The 27,905-nt window shown below is 48.0% G+C and overlaps 1 protein-coding gene across 2 annotated transcripts in view; it reads left to right on the forward strand.

Annotated features, from left to right (window-relative positions):
- Positions 1-27,905, forward strand: part of EGFR (epidermal growth factor receptor) — a 193,522-nt gene that overhangs the window by 144,813 nt on the left and 20,804 nt on the right. The window contains exons 14-20 of one of the 2 annotated variants that reach the window (XM_034964127.3): positions 747-837; positions 2,610-2,767; positions 8,569-8,607; positions 10,379-10,520; positions 11,317-11,439; positions 12,118-12,216; positions 18,704-18,889. In XM_034964127.3, the coding sequence (XP_034820018.1) occupies positions 747-837; positions 2,610-2,767; positions 8,569-8,607; positions 10,379-10,520; positions 11,317-11,439; positions 12,118-12,216; positions 18,704-18,889 (838 nt within the window). Of the gene's footprint in view, positions 1-746; positions 838-2,609; positions 2,768-7,701; positions 8,371-8,568; positions 8,608-10,378; positions 10,521-11,316; positions 11,440-12,117; positions 12,217-18,703; positions 18,890-27,905 lie in introns of those variants that run through there. The other variant, XM_034964128.4, reaches the window with a different exon arrangement.

Here is a 27,905-nt window from a genome sequence, read left to right on the forward strand (position 1 = left end):
TCACCATGTTGGCCAGGCTGGTCTCGAACTCCTGACCTCAAGTGATCTGCCCGCCTCGGCCTCCCAAAGTGTTGGGATTATAGGCATAAGCCACTGCGCCTGGCCAAGGCACACACTTTTGAGAATAAACACTCCTTGTTCGCTGCTGGAGGGTAGAACTATGCTTGACTACCCGGCAGAGTCCAGTCTTACTGACAAACAGCCGTACATCTGTTCTGTCTTTTCAATCAAACATCAGCTTCTTGCTTAACATTGACGTGTACATCTTGAGGGATGTCAAAATATTGTAAGCTAAGTTTTTCATACCTGTGTTCCACACTCACCATTTTTAGTAATAACCATCGAGCGAGTTCATTCTCCCTCCTTCCTTTTTCTATCACTTAATCTAAAATTATCATTTTTCCAGCTTAATTTTGATAACCATGAATCTGGTATTAGAGGCAGGGAACACCTCCTCAGGACTATCTTTTCTTTTATCATTTGGCTTGCTTACCCAATATGCAAAAACTATGCTGTAGAAAAAGCAGAAAAGATATCTTGATTATGAATGAAGCTCCTGTGTTTACTCAGAGAGAAGATGACCCAGGATTCAGTTAACAAAATCAGCTGATTATATTACTATATAGTCCTGGAGTCCCAACTCCTTGACCATTACCTCAAGTTATTTGGAATTTTGAAGAGGTGATTTGTGTTCCTGCAACAATGTCTCAGGGGTGGGCTGACGGGTTTCCTCTTCCTCCTCTCAGCGAGCCAAGGGAGTTTGTGGAGAACTCTGAGTGCATACAGTGCCACCCAGAGTGCCTGCCTCAGGCCATGAACATCACCTGCACAGGACGGGTAAGAGCCCCTTGCTGCTATCCACGTCCATTTCATGGGAAGGGCCTTCACAGAAGCCGAACAGTGACGATGGCCCAGGGCATCCTGTGTGGGCAGGACGGCCATCAGAGCCACTTCCCAGAGGAGACGGCAGGCTCTGACAGCACTGTCCGGGCAGGGTGTCGGTGACATTAGCACACACATTAGCCTGCGATGAACATTCACTCTTTCTGCTGACACCCCCAACCTTATCTAAGCTTATCAAATCCTCACATTTAACGGCGGCTGTTTTCACCTGGTTTCCCCCATCCCTGACCTAGTCAACATCGCTTTATCGCTTTCATCAAACATCCTCAAATTCTTAACATTAGTTTGTAATTAATTGAAGAATTTTTAAAGAAGTTGCTAGCAAAACCTTTTAAACTGCACAGCTTTGTATCTATATGTTCAATAACGTATAGATACAATATTCTTTACAATAATCTTGTAAAGAATATGAGTGAGAATTCGGGCCCCTCTCACACCAAATGTCCTGATGTTGTTAATTCTCAATGTTATTATATAGGGAGCTCTGTTTTCTTGTGAGCTTCAACAGCCAGTTCTAAATCTACTAACTGAAAACATTTTTTAGACATTCTCTAAATTGGGCAGAAGATGACAGGACTGTGTTTTGAGGGATAGGCTGCCAGCGTGGCTGCTTACAAAGTAAAGACTTGGTTTATAGGTTTACATGGTGTTGGGTTAAATTTCCGTCATTAAAATAATTGGCGATATTGACATAGTCATCTAATTGTGCTGGCTCTGGGCACACACAGCCTTTGAGTGGACAAAACCGACATGAGAGAACTTAGCCAAGGGGAAAGCCTTTCCCTGCTGGTTTTATTTCTGCTACTTCTGAAGTGTGGGGCACACAACCTGAGCAGTGCTTTTATTTGAGTCCCAATGCTTTTATTTGAGTTTTGCAAGGTTATTCCAAGTTTTGCAAATAGAAGGTAGCGTATGACTCAGTCCTTGATATGCCAACCACTGCACAGAGACTTGCCACCTTCCTGTCACTGGAGAAACACTCACATGGGTTTTCTTAAATTTGCCTCCCTCTGAGCTTCCCTTTAACTTCAAATATAATATGCAAGAAAGACTATCTGACCATAAATACACATTTGGGCCAATCAAGATGGTTTTGCCAAGGAAAGATGCCCACAATGGTTAAGCAGAATGCAATAATGTAGAGAATATCATTTCTTTCATGCTGGTGTATATCATACGCATTCAAAAACAGGGAGAACTTCTAAGCAACTGACAGTGACCATATCAAGCAGGTGCAATCACAGAATAACTAGTTTTCTCCTTTAAGAATTTTTCTATCGGCCGGGCGCGGTGGCTCACGCCTGTAATCCCAGCACTTTGGGAGGCCGAGGCGGGCGGATCACGAGGTCAGGAGATCGAGACCATCCTGGCTAACACTGTGAAACCCCGTCTCTACTAAAAATACAAAAAATTAGCCGGGCGTGGTAGCGGGCGCCTGTAGTCCCAGCTACTCGGGAGGCTGAGGCAGGAGAATGGCGTGAACCCAGGAGGCGGAGCTTGCAGTGAGCCGAGATCGCGCCACTGCACTCCAGCCTGGGCGACAGAGCGAGACTCCGTCTCAAAAAAAAAAAAAAAAAAAAAAGAATTTTTCTATCATTTGGCTTTCCCCACTCACACACACTAAATATTTTAAGTAAAAAGTTACTTCCATTTTGAAAGAGAAAAGAAAGAGACATGCATGAACATATTTCTCCACCTTGGTGCAGGGACCAGACAACTGTATCCAGTGTGCCCACTACATTGACGGCCCCCACTGCATCAAGACCTGCCCGGCAGGAGTCATGGGAGAAAACAACACCCTGGTCTGGAAGTACGCAGATGCCGGCCATGTGTGCCACCTGTGCCATCCAAACTGCACCTACGGGTGAGTGGAAAGTGAAGGAGAACAGAACATTTCCTCTCTTGCAAATTCAGAGATCAAAAATGTCTCCCAAGTTTTCAGGCAGCAAATTGCCGAGGTTTGTATTTGAGTCAGTTACTTAAGGTGTTTTGGTCCCCACAGCCATGCCAGTAGCAACTTGCTTGTGAGCAGGCCTCAGTGCAGTGGGAATGACTCTGCCATGCACCGTGTCTCCAGCCGGGCCTGTGTTGTGCAATGCTGCACATCACAACAGGAGGGTAGGGGGACAAAAGAGCACAGGTCCTGGCAGCTGCCACCTCGGCCTGTCTCCAGGGGCTTTTGCGTTTCGCTCCAGATTTCTGAGGTTAGCATGGGGATTAGCTGTTTTGCAATGAATAAAAGGTAACATTGCCTGGAATGTTGCTTAAAGACACTTTTTTAAAGCTAGTTGATTGTTAAGCTGTTGCTACTTAAATTAAAACTACTTTGGGCCAGACGCAGTGGCTCACGCCTGTAATCCCAGCACTTTGGGAGGCCAAGGCAGGCAGATCACTTGAGGTCAGGAGCTCGAGACCAGCCTGGCCAACATGGTGAAACCCCATCTCTACTAAAAATACACCTGTAGTCCCAGCTACTCAGGAGGCTGAGGCAGGAGAATTGCTTGAACCCAGGAGGCAGAGGTTGCAGTGAGCCAAGATGTCGCCACTGCACTCCAGCCTGAGCACCAAGAGTGAAACTCTGTCGCAAAAAACAAAAACAAAAAAAAACTACTTTGACTGGAATTAGCAGAAGCACTCTGATTGTGTGTATCTTATTTACTGGAATAATAAAGCTGTCAATCAAACTGGATCCCACTCAACAATCAGAAAGAGAAGTTGAGCTGTCATATAGTAGTTCACACTTACTTCTGTTTCTCAAAATCCTCAGCCTTGTTTGGAACTGTTACTCATTCTTTCTCTGAATCCATCTGTATGAGTTGTGTGCCCTTGGGCAAGGGTCTTACCTTCTCTGTGCCTCACTTTCTTTTCTGTAAATTGGGATAATAATGCTGCATAGCTCACAGGATTTTTATGACCATGAGTTAAGATATGTCATATACTTAAAATGGTGCCTGGAAAATGGTGAATACTGAGTCAATGATAGCATCATTGATGGCGGGATGGTGATGAGGAGGTGGAGTCACAATGGTGGTGTTGATGGTGGTGATGGTGGTGAGGAGGTGGGAGTCACAGTGGTGGTGGTGTTGATGGTGGTGAGGAGGTGGGAGTCACAATGGTGGTGGTGATGGTGTTGGTGGTGAGGAGGTGGGAGTCACAATGGTGGTAGTGATGATGGTGTTGATGGTGGTGAGGAGGTGAGAGTCACAATGTTGGTGGTGTTGGTGGTGGTGGTGGTGAGGAGGTGGGAGTCACAATGGTGGCAGTGTTGGTGGTGAGGAGGTGGGAGTCACAATGGTGGCGGTGTTGGTGGTGAGGAGATGGGAGTCACAATGGTGGTGGTGATGATGGTGTTGATGGTGGTGAGGAGGTGGGAGTCACAATGTTGGTGGTGTTGATGGTGATGGTGGTGAGGAGGTGAGAGTCACAATGGTGGTGATGAGGGTGGTGATGGTGGTGAGGAGGTGGGAGTCACAATGTTGGTGGTGTTGATGGTGGTGATGGTGGTGAGGAAGTGGGAGTCACAATGGTGGTGGTGATGAGGGTGGTGATGGTGATGAGGAGGTGGGAGTCACAATGGTGTCAGTGTTGATGGTGGCGATGGTGGTGAGGAGGTGGGAGTCACAATGGTGGTGGTGATGATGGTGTTGATGGTGGTGACAAGGCGGGAGTCACAATGGTGTTGGTGGTGATGGTGGTGAGGAGGTGGGAGTCACAATGATGGTGGTGACGAGGGTGGTGATGGTGATGAGGAAGTGGGAGTCACAATGGTGTCGGTGTTGTTGGTGGTGATGGTGATGAGGAGGTGGGAGTCACAATGGTGGCGGTGATGATGGCGTTGATGGTGGTGAGGAGGTGGGAGTCACAATGTTGGCGGTGTTGATGGTGGTGATGGTGGTGAGGAGGTGGGAGTCACAATGGTGGCAGTGTTGATGGTGGTGATGGTGGTGAGGAGGTGGGAGTCACAGTGGTGGCGGTGTTGATGGTGGTGATGGTGGTGAGGAGGTGGGAGTCACAATGGTGGTGGTGTTGATGGTGGTGGTGGTGGTGAGGAGGTGGGAGTCACAGTGGTGGTGGTGGTGGTGGTGGTGAGGAGGTGAGAGTCACAATGGTGGTGGTGATGATGGTGTTGGTGGTGAGGACGTGGGAGTCACAGTGGTGGTGGTGATGATGGTGGTGATGGTGGTGAGGACGTGGGAGTAACAATAGTGGCAGTGATGGTGATTGAGACATGATGATGATTTGTGAACTTTCTAGGAAAACAATCATATAATCTCCAACAGTGATATCTTAATATCTTTTCCAAAAGTATCAGATCATATTATAAGGGCCAAGTTTCCAGAATAATATCAGACATAATGACAGTGGACATCAGAGCTTGGCATCTAAAGGTAATGGGAATAGCTCTAATGTCTCAGCGTGAAAAACAACATTTGCTATTAGTCTGAGATACTAATTATCTAATTAAGGAAGTACTCACCTATACCTAGTTTTTAACTGTTTTTTAAAATCTGGAATTGATTTTGAATTTTAACAAATATTTCCCTGGGAACAATGTAAGATTCTTCATATTTTCGCCCTTGGGTATACCAACATGCCAGCTCTGTTGGCCACTTTGTGAGCTCGATGAAGCATGGTATAAAAGATGCTTTGCTAGTGTTTCACGTAATCTATTTCTATAAGCAATTTTGGAGCTAAGCCTCTGAAACAGAATTATATTATCTGTATAGAATAAATGTTTTATCTTCCCCCTTTTCTTTCTTCTGGAATAGATGTGCATCAGTATCTCTGCGTCAATATCTCTACGTCAGTATCTCTGTGTCAGTGAGCGTATGTTGCTGGGCTTAGGGGAGGTCCAGAAAGTGATTGGGTTTTGGCATTTTCAATACACTTACTTTGTATAAGAAATAGTTTGCCAAATATAGAAAGAGGGGATTTAGTCAAGATTTAAATTAAAAATGTTAGTGGTCATTTTTCTAATGTCTTTCTATTTTTTCCCAGGTCCTAATAAATCTTCACTGTCTGACTTTAGTCTCCCACTAAAACTGCATTTCCTTTATACAATTTCAATTTCTCCCTTTGCTTCAAATAAAGTCCTAATGCTATTCATTTGACATATGGAATTTTATAAATATTTTCTTTAGTATGTGTGATTACAGTCCTGATTCTGAGCCTTTTTAGATGGGTATATAGTTTGATATAATCTTGTTATTGCCACCTGTGTCTTCTCCCAAAGCCATTAATTATATAGGAATTACACGATAGAAATGGGTTTATTTTTTAAAATACGGCCAAATGTTGATGAGAGTAAGGGAAAATTTTTTTAATTTCTTTCACTGAGTATTTATGATGTGCACAACATTCCTGAATATATTGTCTCTCTCATTTCTCAGATGGGATGTATTGCCTTCTCCATTTCTATTGTTAAAGAAATACTTACAGGGGTTTCTTTAACAACTTGTGAACAGCAGCATCAGAGCCCAGACTACAGCATAAGCAGCTGCTGATTCCAAAAGCCCCACCTTCCAACCGGGAAGGTGCAGCCACCCAGACGAGGGGGAGGGACCCTGGAGGAAGAGCTATTTCTTTTTTTTTTTTTTTTTTTTTTGTCGAGACGGAGTCTTGTTCTGTCACCCTGGCTGGAGTGCAGTGCCGTGATCTCGGCTCACTGCAACCTCCACCTCCCAGGTTCAAGCAATTCTCCTGCTTCAGCCTCCCGAGTAGCTGGGATTACAGACACCTGCCACCACGCCTGGCTAATTTTTGTATTTTTAGTACAGACAGGGTTTCACCATGTTGGCCAGGCTTGTCTTGATCTCCTGACAGGTGATCCACACACCTTGGCCTCCCAAAGTGCTGAGATTACAGGCGTGAGCCACCGCGCCCAGCAGGAGTATCTATTTTTAAATGGAACTGTGTTTTCATAGTACACGGTGAGGAGAAAGTTGCTTTGAAATCTTTATCCTAATAAACCAAATAATATGAAAATTTGCCTATTTTAATTATATGTAACAAAGTTTAGTTACTGCTATAATTGCAAATATGTATAAATTCCTTACCAAAAAAAAAGAATCAAGTGGGAGCCAGAGAATAATTTTTCTGACAGAATTAAATATCATGCTATAGCCTGCTTGAGTTCATACCCAATAGTCATTTCTGCAGAGTTACCGAGGGCCTCATCAGCGTCAGCAGGAGCCCCTCGCCTTCTGACGCTCTCACGTCCTTCTCTCCTGCAGCTCCGTCCTGCCACTGTCCTTGTCCAGCTTCTCTTCAAGGGTCAACTGGTCTACCTTTCCCTACAAGTCTGTCACAGCTTCTTGTTAGCAATCCCTATGGTTGCCCAAAAGCATTTTCAGAGGCTGCATAAGACTTTACATCTTGTAGAAAATTTGCAGTTTCAATCTGCCCTCCCTCTGCCGGGTGTTCCCATTGTATTGCATTCAGCAGGCAGGGAGAGACTGCTATTAGGTCTGTTCCTGAGTGACTGCTTTCTGTCTCAGACTGTTTGGTGTCTGTAGGAGGTAGTGGGGTGGGCAGTAACGAGGTCTCCTGTATATTCCACCCCTACGAAGCCTGTGTGTTTGGTTTATGAACTAAGCTCAAAAGCACCACAGAGGTAAGACTGCACTACATGACACCATGGAAAAGAGGGAGCACCCAGACCCCCAAATTAAGAAGAGCAGTGTAGAGAACAGAGACCTGGAGAGCAGAGATAGAAACTGTTAGGATCAGATTATAGTGTTAAACCAGGGCTCCCCAGGCCTCTCACATATTGAAATGTACTTGTCCATCTTTCTCCAGGCCAGGAAATGAGAGTCTCAGAGCCATGTTATTCTGCCTTTTTAAACTATCATCCTGTAATCAAAGTAATGATGGCAGCGTGTCCCACCAGAGCGGGAGCCCAGCTGCTCAGGAGTCATGCTTAGGATGGATCCCTTCTCTTCTGCCGTCAGAGTTTCAGCTGGGTTGGGGTGGATGCAGCCACCTCCATGCCTGGCCTTCTGCATCTGTGATCATCACGGCCTCCTCCTGCCACTGAGCCTCATGCCTTCACGCGTCTGTTCCCCCCGCTTTCCTTTCTGCCACCCCTGCACGTGGGCCGCCAGGTTCCCAAGAGTATCCTACCCATTTCCTTCCTTCCACTCCCTTTGCCAGTGCCTCTCACCCCAACTAGTAGCTAACCATCACCCCCAGGACTGACCTCTTCCTCCTCACTGCCAGATGATTGTTCAAAGCACAGAATTTGTCAGAAACCTGCAGGGACTCCATGCTGCCAGCCTTCTCCGTAATTAGCATGGCCCCAGTCCATGCTTCTAGCCTTGGTTCCTTCTGCCCCTCTGTTTGAAATTCTAGAGCCAGCTGTGCGACAATTATCTGTGTCAAAAGCCAGATGTGAAAACATCTCAATAACAAACTGGCTGCTTTGTTCAATGCTAGAACAATGCCTGTCACAGAGTAGAAACTCAAAAATATTTGCTGAGTGAATGAACAAATGAATAAATGCATAATAAATAATTAACCACTAATCCAACATCCAGACACATTGTGATTTTAATTATTTAAGAGTAGTTTAGCATATATTGCTTTATGATTTAATTAAAAATCTCCAAGAAATATGCCAAAGAAGTAGAATGAGAAAAATGTATATTTCTCTTTCACTTCCTACAGATGCACTGGGCCAGGTCTTGAAGGCTGTCCAACGAATGGGTAAGTGTTCACAGCTCTGTGTCACATGGACCTCGTCAAGAATGACCACACTGCTGTGGGTGAAGATGATGCTTTCCTGCATTTCTGACTGTCCTCTGTCCTGATCAAGTTTCTATGGCTCTGGGCCAGCCTACCCTCAGCCAGGGTTTCTGCAGAGACTGCCCAGCTGGTTCCACGTGGCTCCGCGTGCCAACTTTGTCCTCAGTGGAGGGAAAGTTGGACACGCAGTGCTGGGGCTGCTCCCTGCTCCGCCGTTGCTCGATGCATGGCCTGCCTCTGAATTCCTTGGTTCCACTGGTTTTGCTGGGTCCTTCTCTGCCTCTAGCTCCTCTTTTTTTCTGTGCACTTGCCCCATTGGTCCCATCACAAGCCTGTGTGTGAGTGGCCTTTCTGTTCAATGACAACCTCCAGCATAGGGGAGTGTTTCTCCTTGCTTTCTTTCCCAGACACACTGCCCAGCAAAGGCAAAAGGGCTTCCTTCAACATCAGCTCTGGCCAGTTTGCCAGAGCAAAGCCCTGAGAAAAGCAAGGTTGAAAAATCTTATTCAAACTCACCAGGAAAGAGTGGTGTTACCCTCGATGGCGTCTAGCCGGGAATCAGGGAATTATACACCGAGCACCTGTTTGCCATTTTGGATGTTTCCAAACATGAACCAAACTTCCAGGCCCCTCTGCCATCTCTGGTAACATTTACAAAGTCCCTTCCTCACCACTGCCCTTCCTTCATTTTGGCATGCTCCTCCGCCCCCGAGTTGACAGCCATAGCTCTCTCTCCTGCCACCAGTGTCACATGATCGAGGAAGAAGGCAACTTCGAAAAGACTGGGTCCCCTTCCACTCCCGTCTCTTCAGTGAGCTGCTAGGACACCCAGCAGAACTTCCCCACTCCACACTGCAATCTCAGGGATCTTAGTCACGGGGGTTTCCACCACGTCTCCACCTGGAAACCAGTCATGGCCATTCCTTCTTACATCTGCTCTTTTCCATCTTTTTCTTCTCCTCCTGTTCACCCACCCTTACTCTTGTGGTGCCCTATGGATATGCGCTCCATAGCAAATGATTCTTTATATCTTACGGTATTCTAGTGAGCTGGCACATGTGGCTTCTGGTTTCCTCTCTCTGGAACTAGACATGACCTCTGTGGGAGGGAGGATTAAATGCACCCTACAGTCTGAGGCTGCATGATGACATCACTCATCACAATGATGCTTTCTATGTCTGAATCCTATTCCTTTATAACCCCTTTCAAGCTCGTTCAGAGAGTATTTCACACAATCCATGTGCTCATCTTAAAAGCCAAGGACCCAGAGGAGTCTCAGCATTGCCAAAAAGTCCCTTCACCCAGCCTGGCCAGAGGCAGTGCCTGGTCCATGTGTATGGGCTATGGCACTTCAATTGCATGGAAATACTCTTGGAATGAACAAAATACCAATCCATGAAAAAGCATTATTGAAGTCTAAGTTATTTTTTGAATCATATTTTGTTAATCAACAAATTGAAAAATACTCATCATATGGAGAGGTCCAGATAAAGCCTCAATTTTAAAAAATGAGGAAAAGTGGGCTGGTAGGGGACTGGGGAGAGCTTGAGAAAGTTGGAAACGTTGCCCTAGAAGCCTGTTTTTTCTCCTTTTAGAAGCTACATAGTATCTCACTTTCCAAGATCATTCTACAAGATGTCAGTGCACTGAAACATGCAGGGGCGTGTTGAGTGCCAAGGCCATGGAATCTGTCAGCAACCTCACCCTTCCTTGTTCCTCCACTTCATTCCAGGCCTAAGATCCCTTCCATCGCCACTGGGATGGTGGGGGCCCTCCTCTTGCTGCTGGTGGTGGCCCTGGGGATCGGCCTCTTCATGCGAAGGCGCCACATCGTTCGGAAGCGCACGCTGCGGAGGCTGCTGCAGGAGAGGGAGGTGAGTGCCAGTCCTGGGTGCGCTCAGGAGCCCTCGCACCCCGACAGGAACAAGGGCCAGCCTCGAGAACGGGCCATTAGCAGTTGTGTGTGTTAGAAACGTAATTGTATTATGATGCAGAAAGAATCTCTGAATGTGCAGTTATACCCAGTTAGTGACATGTTGGTACATCCATCCGAGGAAACGGCTATGTTTCTACGCTGCACCCTTCAATGTCCACAAAGCTGTGTGGCATCTGCTTAGGACCCGGTGCCTGTGTGTGCATAGGAGGGAGGCCAGGAAGCCTGGCTGTTGATCCCATGCTGGCACTGTGGCGAAGGCGAGAGATTCCTGCTTTGGAAAACACCATTGTCCACACAGTGGCTTTGTCCATGATGGACTTCGCCACAGCCCAGTCCTGTGCTGGAAGCCATGTTCTCTGGAAAGAGCAACCCAGCGGCTCATAAGCTTAAGCGCATGTGATGTGCCCCAACCAAACGACCGCCATACACAACTTCCCTACCGGAGTTTTCAATCCAGCTAATAGGCGTGGAAACAGACATAGAAATTGTGTTTGTTGAAAGGTAGCTGTTCAGTTAAAGAACACCAGTATCAGAGCCTGTGTTTCTACCAACTTCTGTCAAGCTCTGTAGAGAAGGCGTACATTTGTCCTTCCAAATGAGCTGGCAAGTGCCGTGTCCTGGCACCCAAGCACATGCCGTGGCTGCTGGTCCCCCTGCTGGGCCATGTCTGGCACTGCTTTCCAGCATGGTGAGGGCTGAGGGGACACTTGTCTCTGTGTTCTTGTCCCCCTCAGCTTGTGGAGCCTCTTACACCCAGTGGAGAAGCTCCCAACCAAGCTCTCTTGAGGATCTTGAAGGAAACTGAATTCAAAAAGATCAAAGTGCTGGGGTCCGGTGCGTTCGGCACGGTGTATAAGGTAAGGTCCCTGGGAGAGGCCTCTGGGCTGGGCCGCAGGGCCCCTCATGGTCTGGTGGGGAGCCCAGAGTCCTTGCAAGCTGTATATTTCCATCATCTACTTTACTCTTTGTTTCACTGAGTGTTTGGGAAACTCCAGTGTTTTTCCCAAGTTATTGAGAGGAAATCTTTTATAACCACAGTAATCAGTGGTCCTGTGAGACCAATTCACAGACCAAAGGCATTTTTATGAAAGGGGCCATTGACCTTGCCATGGGGTGCAGCACAGGGCGGGGGGAGGGCCGCCTCTCACCGCACGGCATCAGAATGCAGCCCAGCTGAAATGGGCTCATCTTCATTTGCTTCTTCTAGATCCTCTTTGCATGAAATCTGATTTCAGTTAGGCCTAGACGCAGCATCATTAAATTCTGGATGAAATGATCCACACGGACTTTATAACAGGCTTTACAAGCTTGAGATTCTTTTATCTAAATAATCAGTGTGATTCCTGGAGCCCAACAGCTGCAGGACTGCGGGGGCATCATAGCCCCCAGCAATATCAGCCTTAGGTGCGGCCCCACAGCCCCAGTGTCCCTCACCTTCGGGGTGCATCGCTGGTAACATCCACCCAGATCACTGGGCAGCATGTGGCACCATCTCACAATTGCCAGTTAACGTCTTCCCTCTCTCTGTGTCATAGGGACTCTGGATCCCAGAAGGTGAGAAAGTTAAAATTCCCGTCGCTATCAAGGAATTAAGAGAAGCAACGTCTCCGAAAGCCAACAAGGAAATCCTCGATGTGAGTTTCTGCTTTGCTGTGTGGGGGTCCATGGCTCTGAACCTCAGGCCCACCTTTTCTCATGTCTGGCAGCTGCTCTGCTCTAGACCCTGCTCATCTCCACATCCTAAATGTTCACTTCCTATGTCTTTCCCTTTCTAGCTCTAGTGGGTATAACTCCCTCCCCTTAGAGACAGCACTGGCCTCTCCCATGCTGGTATCCACCCCAAAAGGCTGGAAACAGGCAATTACTGGCATCTACCCAGCACTAGTTTCTTGACACGCATGATGAGTGAGTGCTCTTGGTGAGCCTGGAGCATGGGTATTGTTTTCGGTATTTTTTGGATGAAGAAATGGACGCATAAAGAAATTGGCTGACCCCTATATGGCTGGGATAGGGTTTGAGCCCCTTGTTATTTCTGACCCTGAAAGTTGCATTCAATTCACTCCACCAAGTTATCTCATCTTTGAAATGGCTTTTTTTAAAGATGCCTAGAATATGATGGCGTGCAGTCTATAAACTGTTGCCCACCTTCTGTACTTTCTCTCAAAATAATTCACATTTTTCTCCAGTGTCTGTTGATTGTTACTTTGTGGAATAAGTTCTTGGAAAATTCCACAAGATTATTGTTATCTTCTTACTACCAATTCTATTGAACTTTCTCCACCTTCTCTGGGCCTTCCCCAGCCAGTGGTGGGAAGATGCTGGCTGGAGTCTGACAGAGCCTCTTCTACACTGGCCTGGGCTTGCTGTGAGTTGGTGGAAACCTTTGCTCTTGTCCCAACACAGAGCAAGTGAAAGAGGAGGTCAAGGGGCTCAGGCAGCGGACTAGGGAAGCAGAATCAAGGAAAAGGAAAAATGGCTGACTTATTACCTCAAAACTCTAGAGAATTTAGTTGATCTTACAGCCAAGAAGGACAAAAGCCAGAGAGTAATATCCTCCGCCTCGTGTCTAACCCACAGAATACATAGCAAGTAAAGAGAACATGGGCCTTTATAAAAATGTCTTAAGATACAATTTTTTAATTGGAGGAAATCTACAGTTTAATTTTCTCTGGGCAGCTTTTCTTCCTTTTATTATAGTAGGGGAAATCCCATGTTGATACACTTCTAAATGAAAGATGATGAATTGATATAATACAATAAAAATCTGTAAAATTGATGATATACTTATCAAGAAAAATTAGCTTTCATTTTAACAGTTTACAAATTGAGTCAAGTCCTAGTAACAAAATGTTAAGTCTATTAACATAACCACAAGAAATACAGGAAGACAGGCAATCTGTGAAGCCTTTCACTTACAATCTCTGGCCCCTCACCTGTGCTGTGTAGGAAAATCTTAATGCACAATTTGCTTCCTTAATTCATTTTTTATTCATTCAACACATTCTAATAAATTATACAAAATCATGTTGAAATGTGAATTTCAGTGGTATTTATAAACGTAGCGTGAGGAGGGTTTGGATGTATTCTAAGACAATAGTTGTGCTTTGGGAAGGAAGCAGTGTTCACTGAAAAGTGCCCCCAGGACCCTTTAATTGGAGGAAATATGCTTCTGTGGAGTTGGAAATGGGGTAGAAGATAGATAAGGTCAAGGCTTAAAAGTTAAGTGCACCCAACATCTGAAGCGTCCATGGGCCTGGCATGGTGGCTTTCGCCTGTAATCCCAGCACTTTGGGAGGCTGAGGCAGGAGGATCCCTTGAGCTTAGGAGTTTGAGACCAGCCTGGGCAACATACTGAGACCCAGTCTCTACAAAAAATAAAAAATTAGCTGGGTGTGGTGTCTCATGCCTGTAGTCCCAGCCACTCAGGAGATGGGAAGATGGCTTGAGTCCAGGAGATCTAGGCGGCAGTGAGCTAAAATCTCGCCACTGCACTCCAGCCTGGGTGACAAAGCAAGGCCCTGCTCAAAAAAATAATTAGATATAAATATTAATATAGATACCTATATATATCTGAATATAGATATCTATATATACTCTGTATATAGTTATGTAGATATATAAATATATGATATATATTTAGAGAGATATATATTTAGAGAGATATATATTTAGAGATTTATATATATTTTATATATATTTAGAGATATATATTTAGATATATAATCTCTCTATATATAAATATATATATAAATATATATATATCTCTAAATATATATATATATCCCTAAATATATTAAATAAATAAAAGAAATAAAAGAAAGCTCAGTTTGGCCTCCTGCTCATCCTGTCTCCCCATTCCCTCTTCCCCCTCCATCATTTTATTTCCTTGCCCCATGTTTCTTCACTGCGGCCATGTCCCCCCTCCTCTCCAATGGTGGATGTCATGTCTGCTGCAGTCAGAGAGCGACAAGCCTGGAGTGTTCCCTGAAGCCTGTGGTTTGTGGTTTGTCCTGCAGCTCAGGCTGCCCAGGCCTCACCAGCAATCCTGGCAGGCAGGGCATCACACTGGGATGGAGAGGGGGAAGCTGGAGAGGCACTTTCTGGTAAAGAAAGCAAAAGCCAGCAGTGCCCAGGCCAATTTCAACAGGCAGTTAAATAGCACCTTAATCCTGTGGCAGGACAGCTCATGGGGCCATGTGTGCTCTTAGAAAGACTCACATGCACGCATGCACGGCAGCAATGACTGCATACTCACGTTCCCCTGCAGACACCAGGCCCCCATGGCCAGCACACACACTGCAGCCCCAGTTCCATGTTGCTAGCAGTGGCTTAGTGAATGAGTAAAGTTCTTAAAATGCAGGGGACACCTGCCCTTCATTCATAAGGCTGGACGTACACCTCTCCTTAAGGAGTTCAAGAGCTAGTGGAATCCCAATTCATACGGTAGAGCCATTCACAGATGAGAGAGACAAGCCAGAAGGAAGGAACCAAAAGTCATGTCAGCAGTTAGGACAAAATAACAGGCTTTCAAGGTCACAAAGCCTCAGGGACACTCCTGCGGTGGGACTGGGCTAGGAGCCATGGGGGCTCCAACTGTGCGCTCTGCCTGCCAGCCTGCGGGCGCTGGGGCTCCACGGAGATTGTTGTGGAATACCAAGCATGCTTGCTGTAGGTCACGGTGCACGTTTACTACTTCCAAGACAAACAGCCGAGAACAAAGCTCACTTTAGCTTCTGCGTACACCGAACGGGACACACGACTGAACAGCGTTCCCATTGTGCCTGCTGGGTGGGGAGGAAGTGATGGCCCAGTGGGTCTATCAGATGTTAGTAGGATGGGGCCTGGCGGGGCTCCAGGCTCTGTGTGGCCGACACCCACGCCCCCCGCTCTGCTCCCCATTCCCAGCCCCAGGTCAGCCCCGTGAGGCCCTGCAGCAGATGGGCTGCTCAGACTGCTCTGGTTTGCAGATTTTTCTTCCCTCTCAAATGAATACAATATGTTTTCAAGTCTCAACCAGATCTTGAGAAAATAGGAAGAGCCAGAGGGTTTCTTTGGTGTTATGGTTGTACAGCTTCCCAGACTCGGGGGGAGAGATGTGATTTGTGCTTTCTGGCAATCCCACGGCCTATTAAATTTTCATAGGCTTTCCAGTTTAAATTTAGGGTAGGCAATGGAAGGGAACGCAAAACAGATTTCTAGGTGTACTGTGTGTGTCTCCCACGTCTAAAGTCTGTTAACTGGAGCACCCAACAGGCCCCACAGGCTGCCTTCACACAGAGGACCTGGGGCGCCTCCGACCCATTGGGGTGAGCAGCGGGCCATGGAGGGAGCCAGGGTCAGGAGACCTGGTTGTGGGCCTGACCTGACCCTGCTCAGGGTGGCCTCAGGTGGGCGGTTCACCTCGTCAGCCTCAGCTTACCCTCTGACTACAGTGACCTCAGACAAAATACGCTTCCTGGCCCTGTCCAGTTCTGACTTTTTATAAACAAGCACTTATCCAAGTTAAAGGGATATTTTCAATATCTACTGAGTCCACAGATATTAAATATCTCCTCTCTTCTTTAAAATTGTGACCTTATCTTTAGAATATAAAAGGAAAATAACACACACTCTCCTTGAAAATAGAGAGCCTAAACACTCTGCAGGAAATATTTAAAGCTATAGTTTTTGTTTGTTTGTCTTGAATGCAAGTGGCCTGGACTTTGACTTGCTTTGAGTCTTTGACCTTCATGACTTCAGTACAGTTCAACCCTGACAGTCTTGAAGTAGGTGTGTGCCTAGATCTGCCCTAGTCCCTGCTGGAATGTTGAAGAAGCAAAGGTCCAGGCCCTCAGAGCACTTGCCACGTACTTGCCAACAGATACGGGGCAGAGACTTGAGTCAACGTAAGAGCAAGTGTGTGCCAGGCGATCCGACACTGCAGAGCGCCAGCTAGACCCTAAGCGTGTGCTAGGAGCTGACCAAGCCGTTCTTTCCTCAAAAACTTGGTGGGGAGGGCATTTTTAAAATCACACAAATATTTAAGTACAGATTATGATGAATGCCTCAAAGCAGTGGCTCTTCAGCTTCATCAAGCTTCAGAATCCAGAGGGTTTGTTCATATGGAAGGCTAGGCCTGTCTCCTGCATTTCACCCTCTTGGCCTGGGGGCGGGACCCAAGAATGTGTGGCTCTAAAAGGTTCCCAGGCAATGCTGAGGCTGCTTTCTGAAGGAAAAACTGCAAGATACCAGGAGAGTTTCATTTAGATTGAAGAGTCGAGGAAGCCTCCTCTGAGAAAGAGTCTGCTAAGGAAGGAGGAGGTGGAAGCGTTCTGGGGACAGAGGTTCTCCCGTGGGTAAGGGCGGAGGGAAGCTCTCCTGGGGAGAAGGTGGGCAGGAGGACCAGAGGCTGGAGGGAGGAGGGCAGTCAGCCTCGGGGCTTCCCAGGAACAGGGAAGGCCAGGGCAGGGTTTAGGGCAAGGAAAGTGTGTGAGCATATTTGTATTTTAGTAAATATTTACAGTTTGCCCTCCATATCTGCAGTTTCATATCCATGAATTCAATCAACCACAATGAAAAACATTGGGGAAAAAAATTGCATCGGTACTGAACATATACGGACTTTTTTTCTTTTCATTATTCCCTAAACAATACAGCATAACAATTATTCACATAGCATTTGCATTGTATTAGGTACTATAGGTAATCAGGAGATGCTGTAAAGTAGATGGGAGGATGTCTGTAGGTTACACACAAATGCTGTGCCATTTTATATCAGGGGCTTGAGCATCCTCACATTTTGATATTTGAGGGAGGTCCTGGACCAATTCCCCAGATACTGAGGGTCCACTGTCTGTATCCCCTCGCCCCACCTTGCCTTTGTCTCCTGTCTCCTATCTCCACCCTGCCTCCCGCCGGCCTGTTGCTCCTGACCTGCCCAGGCACCCTGGAGCAGCGCCCTATCTCAGAGCCTGGCTCAGTGTGTTCACTTCTGCAGAGAAACTAACTTGCCCAAGTCCACACTCAAAACACAGGCATTGCTGAGATGTGAAAAGCAGCTCTGGATGCATTCTGCTACAGTCTGTGTGTTCTTTTCCATATCTGAATAAAAGGTCACCACCGTTTGTATTTTAAAGAGAAAGAGAATTTATGGGTGGAAATTGGGGATTCCCTCATTCTCAGTCAGACAGAAAAGAGGGCCCCATTGTGTGCCTGATTGCAAATAAATTTAGCTTCCTCAGCCCAAGAATAGCAGAAGGGTTAAAATAAAGTCTGTATTTATGGCTCTGTCAAAGGAAGGCCCCTGCCTTGGCAGCCAGCCGGAATTAGCAGGGCAGCAGATGCCTGACTCAGTGCAGCATGGATTTCCCATAGGGAGCCTGGAGGCGCAGCACAGAGAGACCACTTCTCTTTAGAAATGGGTCCCGGGCAGCCAGGCAGCCTTTAGTCACTGTAGATTGAATGCTCTGTCCATTTCAAAACCTGGGACTGGTCTATTGAAAGAGCTTATCCAGCTACTCTTTGCAGAGGTGCTGTGGGCAGGGTCCCCAGCCCAAATGCCCACCCATTTCCCAGAGCACAGTCAGGGCCAAGCCTGGCCTGTGGGGAAGGGAGGCCTTTCTCCCTGCTGGCTCGGTGCTCCCCGGATGCCTTCTCCATCGCTTGTCCTCTGCAGCACCCACAGCCAGCGTTCCTGATGTGCAGGGTCAGTCATTACCCAGGGTGTTCCGGACCCCACACAGATTCCTACAGGCCCTCATGATATTTTAAAACACAGCATCCTTAACCTTGAGGCGGAGGTCTTCATAACAAAGATACTATCAGTTCCCAAACTCAGAGATCAGGTGACTCCGATTCCTCCTTTCTCCAATGTGCTCCTCATGGCCACTGTTGCCTGGGCCTCTCTGTCATGGGGAATCCCCAGATGCACCCAGGAGGGGCCCCCTCCCACTGCATCTGTCACTTCACAGCCCTGCGTAAACGTCCCTGTGCTAGGTCTTTTGCAGGCACAGCTTTTCCTCCATGAGTACGTATTTTGAAACTCAAGATCGCATTCGTGCGTCTTCACCTGGAAGGGGTCCATGTGCCCCTCCTTCTGGCCACCATGGGAAGCCACACTGACGTGCCTCTCCCTCCCTCCAGGAAGCCTACGTGATGGCCAGCGTGGACAACCCCCACGTGTGCCGCCTGCTGGGCATCTGCCTCACCTCCACCGTGCAGCTCATCACGCAGCTCATGCCCTTCGGCTGCCTCCTGGACTATGTCCGGGAACACAAAGACAATATTGGCTCCCAGTACCTGCTCAACTGGTGTGTGCAGATCGCAAAGGTAATCAGGGAGGGGAGATATGGGGAGGGGAGATAAGGAGCCAGGATCCTCACATGCGGTCTGCGCTCCTGGGATAGCAAGAGTTTGCCATGGGGATATGTGTGTGCGTGCATGCAGCACACACACATTCCTTTATTTTGGATTCAGTCAAGTTGATCTTCTTGTGCACAAACCAGTGCCTGTCCCACCTGCATGTGGAAACTCTCATCAATCAGCTACCTTTGAAGAATTTTCTCTTTATTGAGTGCTCAGTATGGTCTGATGTCTCTGTTCTTATTTCTCTGGAATTCTTTGTGAATACTGTGGTGATTTGTAGTGGAGAAGGAATATTGCTTCCCCCAGTCAGGACTTGATAACAAGGTAAGCAAGCCAGGCCAAGGCCAGGAGGACCCAGGTGATAGTGGTGGAGTGGAGCAGGTGCCTTGCAGAAGGCCCAGTGAGGAGGTGCAAGGAGCTGACAGAGGGCGCAGCTGCTGCTGCTATGTGGCTGGGGCCTTGGCTAAGTGTCCCCCTTTCCACAGGCTCGCTCCAGAGCCAGGGCAGGGCTGAGAGAGCAAAGTGGTCAGGTAGCCCTGCCTGGGTGCTGGAGACAGGCACAGAACAACAAGCCAGGTATTTCACAGCTGGTGCGGACCCAGAAAGACTTCTGCTTTTGCCCCAAACCCCTCCCATCTCCATCCCAGTCTTGCATCAGTTATTTGCACTCAACTTGCTAAGTCCTATTTTTTTCTAACAATGGGTATACATTTCATCCCATTGACTTTAAAGGATTTGCAGGCAGGCCCTGTCTCTGACAATACGCCGTTGCCAGTCATCTCTCTCCGACAGCAGGGCAGGGGGTCCAGAGATGTGCCAGGGACCAGAGGGAGGGAGCAGACACCCACCCGGCCTGGGCAGGTCCTCCTCATTGCTTGCATCCCCCTGGTTAGCAGTGGCAGTCAGTCCTGCCGAGTCATTCGTGAGGCGCTCACCCAACTCCAGGCAGATGTAAAAGGTGACCTACAAGAAGACAAACAAAAACATCTGGAGCGCTCTTATGCCAGCATCTGCCCTTGACACCACCAGGCAGGCTCTTGCTGGGAGCCGTGGTGCTTGGGTCAGCTCCTTCCCATGGCAGAGCTCCTGGGACGCATTGTAGAAGCAGGGACCACCTCCCAGGATAACCAGATAGCAGCACACCCTGCACAGCCCCTTTTACTCCAGCATCATCGGGCATTGATTTCTCAGCTGCAGCCACAGGCGGCCCCCAGCACCCCAGGAAGTGGGCAGCGCTCATGCTTCTCTGAGCACAAAAATCACTGAATATTTTTGCCATTCTCATGGTCATAACCCGGGCCACAGAGTAGAACACTCCTATCACTGTTGTTAGACAGTGGTCCCGGGAGAGGGTCTTGTGTGCCTCGGATGCCAGGGCCTCTTTTTATTGGGAGGTGCTTGTTATTTCTGTGTGTGGCTGCATTTGTTTCCCAAGACTGCCACAACAAATCATCACCAACTTGGTAGCTCAACATAGCACAGCTTTATTCCCTCCTGGCTCTGGAGGCCAGGTGTCTAGAAGGCCATGCTCCCACAATGGTTCTGAGGAGGATCCTTCCTGCCTCTCTGGCTTCTGGTGGCCCCAGCATCCCTGGGCTGTGGCTGCACCTCCCCATGTCAACCTCCGTCTTCACATGGCCTTTTCCTGTGTCTCTGCAACCGCAGGCCCTCTCCTTTCTCTTAATAAAGATACCAGTCATTGTGTTTGAAAATTGCTAAGAGAGTCTGTTGTAAATCTTCTTAGCACAAAAAAAAAATGACAGATATGTGAAGTGGTAGATACATTAATTAGTTTGAGTTGATCACTCCGCTATGTGTATAAATGTCAAAACAAACATTGCACTCCATAAATATATATATTAAAAAAGATCCCAGTCATTGCATTTAGGACCCACCCTAAATCCAGGATGATTTCATTTCAAGACTTTTAACTAATTAGATTTGCAAAACCCCATTTCCAAATAAGGTCACATTCTGCAGTTTTGGGTAGACGTGAAATGTGGAGACACTGTGCAACCCACTGTCTTGGGGAGGGGGTGGTCAGCCTGGGGCAGATGTTGCTGGGTGTGGAGCTACATCCACTCATGCCCTGACCTGGAACCCAGACCTGCTTCCCTAGCTCTCCTCCTGGTTATCTGAAGCAGGGAATGGAGAGCACTGCCCTCCTTGCCCAGGCAGTCTCTATCACCTGGTTTTAGTTTCTTCTTAGCACATATTGCCCCAGAATATCTGGTTGGTTTATGGCTTACTTGAGTTTGTGCCTACCTGTCCCAACCGGGAGGTGAGCCCTGGCTATTCCCCAAACCCGGCCCTGCATGTGGGAGCTGCCCTTCCTCCGTTCATCAGAGGGGGCCAACAGTCCACAGCTGTTCTTAATCATCTCCCAGTAACCCCCAGCTCCACAAAGGTGACTCCTCACATGGTGGAGAGGTGGTCGGGCCATCCGTGTGAAATGTGTATGTGACCGTTTTCCTTAAGGGGCACGTAGTCTTGGCAGGTTTCCCCCAATATAGGATGAGCTCAGGACTCCAGTGGACTGTGGATTCAGATCTGGATTCTGGCGCATTCGCCGTGTGAACGTGGGCACGTTGCTGGCCTCTCTGCGCCTGGTCTCCCGACTGTGGAGTGTGTTCTGCCCCTTGTCTTTCTAGGAGGTAGGGAGGGCAGTGAGCCCCTTCGCATCGCCCACCACAGGCCCAGCACATGGCTGATCCCCACTGAGTGTTCTTTTCCTCCTTTGATCCCCTTTGGCTGACCTAGGTTGGAGCATCCACTAAAATATACCCAGAAACATCTTCCTAATCTACATCTGTGCCAACCCTCATTCCCTGGCGCAGCATGACCATCACATGCCCGCCATTGCTCCTGATCTCTGCTGCTCATGACCTGCTCTCCAGCGCTCCTTCTCATGCTCACATTCCAGTTGGCCTGACCTAGATAAGTGGAGGTTTATTTGACCCCAAAAATTAGCCTTCTACAAACGAATATAATAGTGTCCATTACAGAGAATAAACTTAGTGCGGGTCCCATTTAAGCAGAAGTTACTGAAAGCCTGAGTTTAAGTTTCCAGGGCCTGAAAGTTTTCCATGACAGTTTTCTGCATAATGTTACCTACAATTTCAACCTGTTATTTAAAGCCATTCTTGTGTTTGTTGTACTTTGATTAGCTTTATTTTGATTTGAAGTCCTTTTACATTACGGGCAGTTAACGCTTTGTCTCTGTTAGATTTGCTTTTTAGTTCACAAGAGAAACCTCATTCCTCTGTATTTGAATAGTTGCAATGATGGAACAGCTGTCCCTGGAGGGAAATGAAAACAGTGATTCCCCAAATTGTGACGATAGAAATTTGCTCTTGGGTTACTTACAATGTATCTGAGTATTAAAAAATTTTCTTTTTAAACGTTTGAAGTAAAACTACCCAGAAACACTTAGTGGCTGACCAGAAACTAAACTCCTGGCATCCTCAAAATGGGATTTATTGGCTTTTAAATGTCCTGTGTTGATTCACAAAGGCACAAACTATCTAGGGAAGTTTTCTTCTAAATGTTGATGGGAGAGCTGGCCACTGTTATGCAAGTTTCATTGTCCTGACTAAACTGCCAAAGAGATTACATAAAATTATATCAACTAGACAAAAGGAAAAAGAAAAAAAACAGAGGTGTCCTGGGAGGAATCCATATGAGACCAGTAGACCATGAGAGAGACATCCCTTGCCATCTACAAGGAAAATGGAGTTTGTTCTCCATATGCAAAACCATCTCAGGAGCTTGCGGAGACACCACTTGCTTACTAGCCAGAAAGAGCAGGTGCCTCCTAAATTCCCCACACAGGAGCTCACAGTGGCTTTCATGCACTGGGAGTAAGTTAGACTTAAGAAAGCCTATCTACTCTTCCTGGGATTTACAAGCCAGCTAGTAAATCCCAGAATAAATCACACGGCACAGTCATCCAAAGATCCCGTCATCCGTGCCGTTTGGAAAGCCCTGCTCCTGCGCCACCCTCTCCCCGTGGAGCCTCCCATGCCCAGGACTGCAGAGTCCTGCCATTCAGACTGCAACTCATCTCACATTCTTCCAAACTGTTTGGACAACAGAGCTTTCTCATCACCTAATGCAGATTACAGTCTCACAGAATTGAGTGTTCAGGCAGACACTGATGTGGTTCTTTAGTACAGCAAACAATATCAGTTTACAGTCCTGAGGCCAGGCCTGGTGAACAATGCACGGTAGCGGCGGGGCAGGGCTCTCAGAATGAAACTGGCTTACACATGGCACTCTCTGACCACAACGGTATAAGCACCAAACTATACTTAGTTCCATCTATGAGGTAAAATTTAATACAGATGAACATCAAAGAAAACTTCAAAGGCTCCTTTTTTCAAGTACGTGGGCTACTTAATTTGGTCCAAGTCCATTTTAAAAAGCCCTAGGTGCTTTCACGGCTCTGCTACTGACAAGAAGCCCCAGTGCCTGTGAGCTGCTAATGGGAGGGAAAGGAAGATGAGCTGAGTGGGCCGGGCTAACCCGTCCACACCGGGAGACAGGGAAGGAGACTCCAAGCTGGTGGTGCCAGCACATTCCAGGCCACTCAGGCCTATTCCTAGGTGCCAGGTCACGAAAACCACGCTGACAGATCGTGCTGTGTGCGTGTCATAGCACACAAGCAGGACTGTGAGAGAGTGAAAGTGACACTGGGTGGAGCACTGAGGAAGGGCCACAGTGTGTTGGTGGAGATAGGCTGTCATGGAGAAGAGACCCTGGCTTGCTCTACATTGCTTCCAATGCAACTGCAAGGCAGGTCCCGGAGGGCTCCGGCCTTCGTCATCCAGGTCTGCTCCCTCCCCTCATGGCTTTCCCATCCTCAGATGAGGACTCGGCAGAGCCTACCCCTGCTGACTAACTGTGGCCCCAGGGTGGTGACTCAGCCCTGCACCTCCTGATCCCATCTGCACTGGGCCAGAGAGGATGACTTACCCAGCACGTTCACATCACACAGCTTTGTGGATTCCTAGGTCCAAGGACCAGAGATTTCAGTTATGTGAGTTATTTTTTTTATTTGTTCTTGCGTATTCCACAAAGGGTCGCAGCTAAACTTAACCTAATGATCACTTTAGTATATCACTAAAAAGACAAAGCCCACAGTGCTGTTGAAGCACATTCATCATCTTTAGACATTTTGACTAGTTATTTCTTAAGCATTTACCTGCTAGTGTTAAGCATCACATGAAATACATATAGAAGTAAGACAAAATTTCTTATCTCCCCAAGTTTGCCAACAAATACAGAGCAGGAAGGGAAGCAGGTCAGAGCAGGAGGCGCAGCTGTAGTGAGGCCACCATGCAAGGCGCAGGGAGGGTGAGCTCCAAGTTTGAATGGAATGGGTCTGTCAGCCAAGCCCCCTGGCTCTGGAAAGATAGCAGTGAACAAGCCAGATGGCCCCTCACCCTCCAGAGCCGTGAGTCCTGCAGACCAAACAGCGTGACAGGTCCTTTCCCTGTCCAGGAGGCCTCTGTGGGTGAGAGTTGGCTGCGGACAGGGCATGAAGGCACTTGAGGGTGGGGAAGTGACTCTGACTGGGAGATGCTGAGGACAGGGAGGAAGCCACCAGATAAGGGACACTGGGGAGGAGGGGTGGACCCCTCAGGGCCAAGCACATGGAGCCTCATCACAAAGGCAAGATGGTGGCCAAATTCAAGGTCGCTGCAAAAGGAATGAAGAAGAGAGAATAGATTTGGCATTTGGAGGAAATGGTGACAATCATGAGCACCTACCCGGGACTCTCCATGGGTGCTATCTAAGTAAGTGCTGTCTCTACATAAACTCAGTCCACCCTCTGATTAATCCATTCTACATATGGGGAAACAAAGGCATGTGGTGTTTACGTCACTTGCCAAGATCTCAGGATTTGATCCAGGTGGCCTGGTTGCATGGTGCAGCCTCTCAGCCTGCATGGATGCCCCGGCTCAGAGCATGACTCTCAGGACAGGGGTCCCAGCAGCCCTCCCTCCCTGCGCAGCAGGGTGCCCGTGCTGCACCACTTCTGTCTAGGAATAGGACATTCTGACACTTTCCTGCCTCTTCCGAGGTCTAGCACTTACTCTATGCCTGCCTGGGAAGGTGGCAAGCTGGCCTGAGGCACAGACTCTTCCATTTTTTAGGGAGCTCAAGGCCACAGATGCTCTGAGATCTGGAGTCCAGAGACAGGAGCGGAGGCTTCTCCTGGTGACCACTCTGCTTTAAAACTTCATCAGATCTGTAGTTTCAGAGCCCCCCTGAACCCCATCCCTTACCTCTACCAGCTGCAGGTGGGTCTCTGGGGTGGGGCTGCCCTCCCCACCTGCACCCCAAGGGCTAAAAGGTTGAGGGGAGAACACCATCATTTGTACAGGGGGATCCTGGAAGATGAGGCCTGAGAAAGCCCTGCGGGGCCCCTCACCTTCTCCCTAGCTGTGGCCAGGAGTGTCTGACCTTGCCTGCCTCAGGACCAGCCCAAAGTGGAGGTGAGGGGTGAGCCCCAGCCCCCAGGGGAAGGGTGATGGTGGTCTTGGTCTCAGCATGGTTCTGGTAGAGGTGGGTTATTTTGAAGATGATGAACCTTAAGGCTCTTTCTGATCTTGCTTTAAATAAATACTTCTGAACAACAGCAACAACAAAATAGTGTTGATAGGAAAGCCCTCCACTCCACCAGAACCACGCGGCCTTCTCGTCCTCCCCTCCTCCACTTCCTGCCTAAGTCACTGCTCCATGAGCTCTTCCACAGGAGATTTACAAAATAGAACACAAACAATCCAGTTCCCGCCTCTCACTCTGAACTCCTCCCAAGACTCGTGGGGTGCGGCAGCCCCTGGGAACACCCAGCCCTTCAAGGTCAAACACAGCCCCCGCCCCTCGCTCTGGGGTACCCTGCCAGAATAAGCCCCGACAGCCATGTGGAGCAGAGCCTTCTTTTTTGTAAGTGGAAGTTCCAGGCTGGCTTTTCAAATCCCCTTTTAACCTCAGTGCTGTATTTCAAAATTCATTCCAGTTTTCCTGTAGTAATTAACAAAAATAAATATTTTAATTTCAATTAAAGTGAGGGTCTCGGAGAAGAAGCAGGAACTGAGTTTCCTGAGAGGCCCCGCTGAGGCTTTGTTGATATTTCTTCCTGCGACCTCTGCTCGGACCCTGGGAGCTCACAGGCCGTATCGCAGCTCTTATCTTTGGGGACCAGTTAAAGCATAACTGCGCCAGGCACAGAGTTGTCCTTTCAAATGTGCCGGCAGTGGGACGGAGACCCATGCGTCAAGTCTCCTCTAAGTTCACATGGGATTCTCTCCTTGTCCCAAAGCTGTCTCTGACTTAAAACCCTCCAACTGATTACCTGAATTCCAGAATATGTCCTGTGCTCTCTGCCCTTTCCCACGCCTTTGGTGAAGACCGGTGTTCTGAGGAAACAGACACTGTGTGGAAATGGCTCAGGTCCTTTAAAGCCCTGGTGTGAGGAGCGGGGAAGGGCTGGGCCAGAGGTCAGCTGGATTTGTTAGATTGACAGAGTGACGCGGACTTCCCCAGAGGCACGGGACCAAGGTGCGTGCTCACGCTGTCTCATGCTCTCACACATAATGTGTGTGTGTGTGTGTGTGTGTGTGTGTATATATACACATATACATATATATATACACACACATATGCATATATATAAAACCCCAAGCAGCCTCTGGCTTAGCAGGTGCATTTCCCAGCAGGGGAATTAAAGCCATGGTCCCAGTAGTGGTCTTGGGGTCTCAGGGTATTTGGTCTGTGCAGCCACATGCTTCAGCCTCTGGACCCCAGGTCATCTAACGAGGTGGTCGTGTGGGGACTGGGATGGAAAAGGTGTCTGCACGGACGTGTGTGAAAGGGCTGGCACATCGCCAGTGCTCAGCACTGTCAGCTGCTATCACCAATCATTCATTCATTCATTCAGTTGTTCATTCTTCAACAGGCCGTTTTTAAAATGTGCCCAGTATACCAAAATCTCCGCTAAGCATTTAAAGAGGCAGAATGAAAGTTAGCAATGGTGGTGAAACGAAGCTGGGAATGTGCTCTGAGGGCCTCCTTGTGGGCTTAATGAATATGTAGAAACCACGCATTTTAAATAGAGAGGGAGAAAGGGAGAGGTTCCTGGTCCTCTGCATGGGGACTTGTGTGTGGCTCTTTACCGTAGGCCTGTGCCACTCCTGCTCAACAGCTACCACAGAGGACGCCTTCAACAAATGTGAAGAACGAACAAAAGGTACAAATGTGAAGAACAAACAGGGTAGAAAGAAAGGAGAAAGCAAGGGTGAGGGTGAGAAATTAAGGGACAGAGAAGAGAGAAGAGGAGATAGCCTGGGAGTTCACACAGCCGAGAAGGTAGACACTCAGTTGAACCAGCAAGAGGCTGAGCCTAACTCTCCCTTTCGAATGGGCAGGAGTTCATGATATTTAATAAACAGAGGCCTTGCTCTGTAAGAGACAGCGTACCAGGCAGAGAGCAAGTCAACATCCCAGGAGTCAGACGAGGCAGACAGCGGGGGCAGGGAGCTTGCCTCTGAAGGAGACCCAGGCTGCCAGAGTAGCAGGGAGTCTGGGCCAGTCCTCTTTTGGGAAGTGCTTCCTTGGCTTCTGCCCCCCTCTCCTCTCCCTTTCCACCCACCATCCTGACATAATACTTCCTAATTTGGAAGTGTTGTCCGGAGAAGAACCTGCTCATTTCCTCTTAAGTAGGCAAGGAAGCACTAACGTCCAGCAGCATCGGAAACCCGTAGGAGCACTCTCGGCAGTGCAGGGTGAGGGGACAGTCCATGTAGTCATGAGACGTGGGTGTCAGGCAAGCGTCTCTTTTCCAAAAGAGAAAAACATTAAAGGCCTCACAAACGGCGCCCAAAGACTAATTCTGCATAGCATCTTTGCGAGACCCTAGGTTCTTATGATGACTGGTTTTGCCTGAGAAAGAAAAAATTTTAATTTTGCTCTGGCA

The sequence above is a fragment of the Pan paniscus genome, chromosome 6 (genome assembly GCF_029289425.2).
Source record: "Pan paniscus chromosome 6, NHGRI_mPanPan1-v2.0_pri, whole genome shotgun sequence".
NCBI lineage: Eukaryota > Metazoa > Chordata > Mammalia > Primates > Hominidae > Pan > Pan paniscus.